Here is a 9,246-nt window from a genome sequence, read left to right on the forward strand (position 1 = left end):
ATCATCGTCGTTTAACGTCTGCTTTCCATGCTAGCATGGGTTGGATGATTTGACTGAGGACTGGTGAAACCAGATGGCTACACCAAACTCCAATCTAATCTGGCAGAGTTTCTACAGTTGGATGCCCTTCCTAACGCCAACCACTCCGAGAGTATGTATGTGTGTATATATATATATATATATATATATATATACTGTTTTCTGCTCTTATCTATCAGAACTATCATTCTGGTTGGACTGTCAACAATGAATTGGTATTTGCAGTTGATGATGTGTAACAATGCAGAAAAGCTTGCCTGCCACAATCCAATGACCTCATTTGTGGTGCCAATGTGTTTTCACACATTGTAGAAGAGGAACAATTTCTCCTAATCCTATTTCTGCAGCAAAACATACACGAGAGAGTTAAAAATCGTTATTCAATGCTGCTTTGTACAATTATTTAATACCCCAATGCTGGTCTCGTGGAAAAAGAACACTGGTACTGGTGCCAAAAGAAGAATTCTGGTGCTGGTGTCACATCACTGTAAAGTGGTTGGCATTAGGAAGGAGATCCAGCTGTAGAAACCATGCCAAAACAGACAATGGAACCTGGTGTGTCTCCTGACCTTGCTAATTCCTGTCAACCCATGCCAACATGGAAAGCAGACATTAAATGATTATGATGGTGGTGATAACACACACACACGCATGCATATGAATTACTACAACAGAGTTATTTCCTAAAACAAAATTCAAACTTTGTATGGAAGGTTTCCCTTAAGGACCTGAAAGTTCAAATTTCCTTGTTCCTTATCTGAACACTCCTTCTCTATCCTCAATTTGATGGTGTACAGTTTGTTTGTGTGTGTGTGTGTGTGTGTGTGTGTGTGTGTGTGTGTGTGTGTGTGTGTGTAGTCGGGTATGTTAACATTGGCAATGAACCAAACTGACCTCTGGATGTTTTCTTTTGCAGTTTCTTCTTTCTGGTTGGCTAACAGGAACTTATAGTCTTGGCTGTCAGCCTGTCGATTACTCCTACACTCCACTGGCAATACGTGTGAGTAATTTTCCATTCCTTATTCCAACTGCAAATTATTGCAGCCTTCATTATTCTTAATTGTATGTATTTATGTATTTGTGTAGTGTGTGTGTGTGTATGTGTGTGTTTTAATGACTTGGCTGGAAGAAGAAAAACTGTGCCCGGGAACTTTTATAGGGACTTGGAGACTAAGTTGGTGGAAGCCAACCACAAAGCAGAGACTTGGCCCCAATACTTGCAATAGGGTAATCCCCTCTAAAAGCACCCCAAAACGCTAGTCAATGCTCCTTTCGGCTGAACATTTGTTGTTGTTGTTGGCTAGTCTGTGATTGAGGACATGTTGAATTTGGGGCTGCGTGAAAAAGTAACTGAACATCAACTGTGAACATATGACAAGATTTTATTGTGACAGTGTGTGACACACAAGGTTACAACATAAATAATTTCATCCTGGAAGAGAAGGAAAAAAAACCATGCATGAGACATTGTGAATGTTTAGTTCAGTCAGTCCAAGAACCTGGAGATGTCTGCCTGCTCAGATATCTGGTACCAGCTGCTGTGGCCAGAATGGAGGTACGTATCGCTCAGCTGTCTCAAAATTCTGTCATAAATTAACACCAAAAGCAGCCTTTGATAGGGTCCAAGAGGAAGATTGAGGTGAAACTGCTGTGGTTCAGTTGTGATGTCTGACTGGATATCCAGAGATTCAGTTTCAGGTCCCTGCTACACTCACATCAACACACTTCTATACACATTATTTACATTTGACGGATATTTGTCCTCATCTTGTTTGTTGTTAACACATTTCGTTTGATATACTCTCCAGCCTTCATCAGGTGTCTTGGGGGAAATTTCGAACCTGGGTTCTCATTCCTAATGTATTTTTCGATGTTGTCATTATTATTATTCAGATCACTGCTTGGAATCGAACTCGGAATCTTGGGGTTAGTAGCCTGTGCTCTTAACCACTATGCCATATGCCTGTTAACAACAAACAAGATGAGGACAAATATCCGTCAAATGTAAATAATGTACATAATTCCTCATCTCTTAAATATAGAACTACACTTCTATACAATTTTCTTCTTTCAAATTTTTCTTCTAAGACTTTGGTCTGTGGCAGAAGATGCCCAAAGTTCCATTTTGTGGGATTGAACCTGATAATATGTAGTTCCAAAGCAATGTTTCACCTTCACAGCCATTTAAATGTTGTTACTGATGTGCTGGTGGTAAAGTATATTACATTACTCATCTCATAATCAAACCCATGATTAGAAGATTTCAGTGTAAGAATCTGGACTCTTTAACTGTGTAAAAAGGGAGTAAAATGGGGCTTGGAACTGTGTAGCTTATGTAAATTATAGATTCACAATAGATACTGTGAATTTACAGGCAGGCTGAGAGAGAAGGGCTTTGTGGGTGGCAGACGAGAGTTGCTAACCACAAGAACTGCCATGAAGCAGATTCTTCCAAATGCTCAGAATATTCTTTAGATGTCAGTGATGTCTTCACCTCTGTTACCTGAGTGACCTAATTAGCAATGGAGGTGGGTGTTCTGAAAGTCTGGTTAATTAGGGTAATAACTGGATGGAAAAAGTTTTCGGGAGTTATTAAACAATAGGGGACTTCTCTCTGCCAGTAAGCAGCTGACCTCATGATGGTTGTGTAAAAAAATGTGATGTTACATGGTAGTAAAATATTGGCATCAAATTTCTAGAAACAAAACAGGATGTGTAGTGAATGGGTGAAGTGAGAGCAAAGCGATGTTTGAGAAGCATCTGATATCATGTATAAGAGAGGAGACTGTGTCGGTATGGACATGTGATACTTATAAAGTGCACCAGCTGGATACAGAAGTGCCTAGCGATAACGTTACCAGAAGTTATGAAAGAGGAAAACTTAGGAAGAATTGGTGAAAGTTGAGAACGGAAGATTAAACCTTTCTGAAGAGGATGGTGAATTACTATAATAAAGGGTGATGTTGTTTGTGCTTTGAATGACTTGAACAATCATTGAAAGCATTAAAAGACAGGTATAGAATCATGATGAAGATGATGCACACGACTGCATCATATCATTCAACTATTTTAACATCTTCCAATAACAGAAAGAAATCTAAGAAAGATTTTTTTTTATTTTTACTTGTCTCATCATCATCATCATCATCATCATCATTTAACGTCCGTTTTCCATGCTGGCATGGGTTGGATGGTTCCACTGGGGTCTAGGAAGCCAGGAGGCTGCACCAGGCCCCAGTCTGATCTGGCAGTGTTTCTACAGGTGAATGCCCTTCCTAATGCCAACCACTCTGAGAGTGTAGAGGGTGCTTTTTACGTGCCACCGGCATGAGCCAGAGGTGCTGGCATCAACCACGATCGGATGATGCTTTTTACATGCCACTAGCATGGAAGCCAGTCAAGGTGGCACTGGCATCAGCCACGTTCAGATGGTGCTTTTTACATGTTGCCGGCATGGAAGCCAGTCAAAGTGGCACTGGCATCGGCCACGTTCGGATGGTGCTTTTTACGTGCCACGGGGATCACAACTACAATTTCCATTTGATTGTGATTTGATATGATATGATTTGATATTGATATTGATGCACTTGACTCAATAGGTCTCCTCAAGCACAGCATGTCGCTCCCAGCAAATAAAATGAGTTCACAGCTGTAACCTACACCAGTGTCGCATAACTAGCCCACTCAAAACTACAGGATCTAAACTTATTATTCCCCAAATTTAAATATTTTAAGTCTCTCACATATTTCATTATTTTGCTTTTCCTGTAATTCAATATCTTTCCAGATGGCTAAAGTATCTTGGCTGTTCTTCTTCTCAAAGTTTATCGAGTTCTTTGATACAGTAAGTACAATTCCTTTAACTACAACAATAAGCTCTCTCTAACTTTCTTACAAATTTCAACCGAAAAATGTCAATAATTTGTTCTGCATCAGTTTAGCTTCCAAACAGGACCTTGGATGAGTCCAACTAAGACGGGTGGTTCACTGACTAAAACATTACAACTGCCTACATTCTGAGTTCAAACTCTATCAAGGTTAACTTTACCTTTCATCTTCATGAGAGTCTAGCTTCATACTGTTCTAGACTAAAATGGTATTTTGGCAGACAAGGTAGTGTTCTTCATACAGTTGAGTAAATAACATTTCATGAGTCCAGAAGAAACAAAAATAAAATCTGTTAGAATTGTAATATAGTGCTATGAATTGTGATAAAGATTTTCTGTTTAAGAAAATTTCACATTTAAAGAAATATTAATTCTAATATTTACATTTCATTGTAGTTATTTTTCATCCTGAGGAAGAAATTTGGTCATATATCATTCCTGCATGTTTTCCATCATGGTGCCTTACCGTTTATGTGGTGGTTTGGTGTCAAGTTTGTACCGGGTGAGTAGCTTTCTTACATTCTTGTATTTAATACTTAATTTTCATCAGCACCATCATCATTGTTTAACGTCTATTTTCCATGCTGGCATGGGTTGGACGGTTTGACTGGGGACTGGCAAGCCAGGGGGCTGTACCAGGCTCCAGTCTGATCTGGCTAGGTTTCTACAGCTGGATGCCCTTCCTAACATCAACCGCTCCAAGAGTGTAGTGAGTGCTTTTATGTGCCACTGGCATGGGAGACAGTCAGGCGGCACTAGCAACGACCACACTCGAATGGTACTTTTTACATGCCACTAACACGGGAGTCAGTCAGTTTTGCTTTTTTTAAATGTGCATGTGTGTGTCTTTACTGTCTTAGTCAGAGAGCAGAGCCTATGATTCTATCTTCAGCCTCAGTCTCTAATGAGAAAAAATTATCCTCTGACAGGAGACCTGACCTAAATGGAGTGGGATCCATTTCAGGCACCTAAGGCCCAGGTAGTGGTGTTAAACCAGATGTTAGATTAAGTCTACCACATAAGAATAGGATCAATGGACTTTCATACATTTTCAGTCTCCTAAATTTCTCTCAAGGCTATGGTAGAAGACCATATGCTTTGTTGATTGCAAATGTTTTTAACTTACTGAAAGACTATAAATTACCAATAGTGGAGTGGTACCATCAATATTTCTACTCCAAGCAAATGTTGTGGAAAGTCCATGGATTGCTTAGAATTACATGATCTTTCTTGTCACTAAAACACTGATACATGTCCAGGATAATGAAGCACTGATTGGTCTCAATCAGTATTCCATCTGATATGGAATCAATTTTCGTTTGTCTCATTCTGATGGCAAAAAAAAAAGCATGGTACTTGGTGACCTCACTAGTGCTGGTACCAAGCAGAAAGTATTTGGTACACTCTGTAAAGTCGTTGGCATTAGGAAGGGCATCTAGTCGTAGAAACCATGCCAAAGGACATCAATAGATTGGTGAATGCTAGTAAATGATGCAATCTATGTATTGCAGAAAAGAACAAGATTTTTATTTGTTTGTTTCTAAGTTCTAAAAACCAGGCTTTTATTTTAATTCCAAAATGGAAACCTTCACAAACCACTGCACACAAAAAAAAACATCATCCTTAAAAAAACTGCACATATCCTCCATAGCTCCATTTCACTTAGGGATTGATTTAATTTTTCTGTAGCAAACTTTTGGGTCTTGCTTATTGTCTTATATATATTTTTATAATTTTTGCATACACCTACTTTTTTTTTTATCTTGAATCCTTCCAGAATTTCAGCTCGTTTTCTCTCCATCTCTACTTCTTGCTCCTCATTACCCATTTTCTATGCATATATATATGTATAGCAGATGCAAAATATGGGAAGGGAGATAACTCTTCTAAACAGTACGAGTTAAAACCCTTCTTCATCTGCTGATGAACTAGTTCCAGTCTTCTGAAGCTAATGAATTTGATGTGTATGTAAACGCATTGGCCTCTTGTTTCTGTGGGATTGGTCAAATGATGTAGAACCCCTGATGAGACCCCAGTAAGGGTCGAAACTTAATTAGGGCTGTTCATAATTTTTTCAATCTCTACAGAGAACTGCGTAAATCTGCCAGGTTTCTCTCTCTACTTCATAGGTTTACATATATTTTTCCAACTTCAAATTCTCTAAACAGAATGGGTGATATCTTTCTTGCAGCTTTAGCAGATGCTTCAAAAATTCTAGTTTGCCACAGCCATGGACATGTTATGTTGTCTGACAAAAGTCCAAACACTTTTTTTGTATTCTACACTTGTAGCTGTTGCCCTTCGGACCAGAAATTTTAATGAAGAATAATTTGGCCTCTTGTGTCCCAATGTATAAAAGTGTTTAGTCATTTTGGACTTACAAGCCTAAGATCACTACACATGCACATATCTGTTTGCATGTGAATGAATACACACACACACACACACACACACAGCTACACACACACACAATTGCATATTCTTGATGTATTCTGGAAGGTTCAAATGCAAATACACTAGTTGTTGTTGTGTAGGTCACAAGAGAACACATTTTTACGATCCCATGTGGCTCACTGCCACATGGGATTCTGGGACATTAGTGTTTCGACATGTATATATGTAAATGTTTTTTTTTTTGTTTTTTTGGTATAAAAACGTTAAAGGATGTAAAATAGCAGTTGAAAAAGGAATAAATAAATAAATAAATGATGCTGTTTGGAAAAAGTCCTTTGCAATATTTGTTCTGCACCAAGTTAAAGATGCTCTGTTGTCACTTTTGCCATCAGAAGTGCAGTGAACTAATAATTAACCTGTTGGAAACCTGTGACTAATTGTGAAATAATTAACTGTAATTAACAAAGTAGTAGTTGTATGGACCATTGTGTGCTGTCTCATTAATCCTTTTACATTCTGAGCTCAAATTGTGTTGAAGTCAATTTTGCCTTTCATCCTTTCAGGGTCATAAGACATGTACCAGTTGAGCCCTGGTGTCAGTGTAATCCAGCCTTTATCAACAGCAATAATAATAATAATAATGGTTTCAAATTTTGGTACAAGGGGTTAATTGATTATATTGAACCCAGTTCTTGAATGGTACTTGATTTATCGAGTCCCAAAAGAATGAAAAGCAATATCAACCTCAGTGGAATTTGAACCTGAAGTCGGATGAAATACTGCTAAGCATTTCACCCAGCATGCTAACAATTCTGCCAGCTCACCACCTGAATAATAATGATAATGATAATAATAATAATAATAATCTATTTTCTAAAAGGAATTTTCAATATTTTACACAAGAATACATTTCAATTTTTGTTTTAATTTCAGGTGGATTTGGTACATTCCATGCTATGATTAACTCTTTTATACATCTAATCATGTATACCTATTATGGTTTAGCTGCCATGGGACCAAAATTTCAAAAATATTTGTGGTGGAAGAAATATTTGACGACTCTTCAACTTGTAAGTGGATTTTGTAATAACAGATCTTGTTTAGTAACATTGAGACATCTTCTCATTGAAATTTATTACATGTATGTGCGTGCATGTATATATATATATATATATATATATATATATACACACACACACACATGTATATACATGCGTTGCATATGTATATAAAATTTTCTGGAAATGGGCAAAATATTAATTTGTTTTTCTTTTTTTATTTGCAGATCCAATTCATAGCCATGCTTGTCCACAGCATTCAACTTCTATTTATAGAGTGTAATTATCCAGTGATATTTGCCAAAGCTATCACAGCCAATGCTCTAATGATGCTTGTGTTGTTTGGTGATTTCTACTGGAAGGAATATTTCAAGAAAAAACCAACTGTGGACGTTAGTAGAATCAGTAATGGTAGCGTTAAGTGCAATATGCAGCACAATGGCAGTTTACCAAACAAAAATGGAACTGCAAAAAGTAATGGTATAAAATCTGACTGAGACTTATCAAGGTTTCTCTTTTTTTCCTTCCCTTCCTTCAATACTGCCCCTCAAAACCCGCCATTCTTTCATTAGCTTTGTATTTAAAGACGACTACAAAATGTTTTTGGAAAAAAAATAAAAATGAAAAATATATATTATGCAAAAAGATTATTAAAAGAAACATTTAAAAATGTATAAGGAAATTTTTAATATATTTAAGAAAATACAAAAAAAAATCATACCTAATTGTCAAATAAATGTGGAAAGTTTTTTTAAGCATTTGTAAAAGATTGCCATTTTCATTGAATTTGGGGGAATCTGGATGAATAAAGCTGCTAGTCAGGCATAGTTATCTCCCTTAATTTCTACCCTTTAAAAAATTTTTTGAATTGTTCAAATCGCTTTGCTAAACTGGAGTGTAGGGGAGAGAAAGATGAAGTTTTATGAAGACAGGAAGGAGATATCAATTCCAACTGCTTCAACATCCAACTTGGGGCCTTGTCAGAAGTGAAGTCAATTCACTCAATTGCTCAACTAGGATAAAACTAGTTTCCATGCTTAACTTGCTCAAGCTTTGCAAAATTTACCTGTGTATGTTAATGTTAGCATGTATATATATATATATGAATGCTAGTGTGTATGTTTACACACACACACACGCACGCACAGACATCTAAATTTCATTATATTTTTTATTCATTTTGTTCTAATTTATTTGTTACAAAAATTTGTCAGTACTCATTACGCACCTGTATTAGAAGAATGTAGAGCTTCTAGTATACTTATGTGTCAGGTAAACGGGATTACATATTTGGTCGCAAAGGATTTAACTGTCAACCTTATGGCTGTTTATTCTATATATGACAAACATGTTTATTATTATTAAGGTGGCGAGCTGTCAGAAACATTTGCACGCCGAGCGAAATGCTTAGCAGTATTTCATTTGCCGCTATGTTCTGAGATCAAATTCCACCAAGGTCAACTTTGCCTTTCATCCTTTCAAGGTCAATAAATTAAGTACCAGTTACATACTGGGGGTCGATGTAATCAACTCATCCATTCCCCCAAAATTGCTGCCCTTGTGGCAAAATTTGAGACCATTGTTGTTAAGACATTAAGCTTGCAGAATCAGTGGTAAGCTGAGCAAAATGCTTAGCGGCATTTCATCCGTCTTTATGTTCCGAGGTTCACTTTGCCTTTGATCCCTTTCGGAATCGATAAAATAAGTAGTTGAGAACGGCGGGAGTGGGGTCGATGGAATCAAGTTAACTCCTCCCCTGAATTTGCTGGCCTTGAGCCAAAATTTGAAACCATTATTATTATTAGTTTATGGCAACAAGCTGGCAGAAGCATTAGCACTCCAGGCTTTACATTCTAATTCCAAATTCT

General features: G+C 37.2%; 1 protein-coding gene across 1 annotated transcript in view; it reads left to right on the plus strand.

Annotated features, from left to right (window-relative positions):
* The window catches only part of LOC106871573 (elongation of very long chain fatty acids protein AAEL008004), a 50,693-nt gene extending 42,474 nt beyond the window's left edge, over nt 1–8,219 (plus strand). The window contains exons 3-7 of the mRNA XM_014918079.2: nt 956–1,039; nt 3,827–3,883; nt 4,323–4,428; nt 7,254–7,390; nt 7,606–8,219. Of these exons, the coding sequence (XP_014773565.1) occupies nt 956–1,039; nt 3,827–3,883; nt 4,323–4,428; nt 7,254–7,390; nt 7,606–7,875 (654 nt within the window). The 3' untranslated portion in view covers nt 7,876–8,219. The remainder of the gene's footprint in view (nt 1–955; nt 1,040–3,826; nt 3,884–4,322; nt 4,429–7,253; nt 7,391–7,605) is intronic.
* Nucleotides 8,220–9,246: the final 1,027 nt, after the last annotated feature.

This window comes from Octopus bimaculoides, chromosome 7 (genome assembly GCF_001194135.2).
Source record: "Octopus bimaculoides isolate UCB-OBI-ISO-001 chromosome 7, ASM119413v2, whole genome shotgun sequence".
Taxonomy (NCBI): domain Eukaryota; kingdom Metazoa; phylum Mollusca; class Cephalopoda; order Octopoda; family Octopodidae; genus Octopus; species Octopus bimaculoides.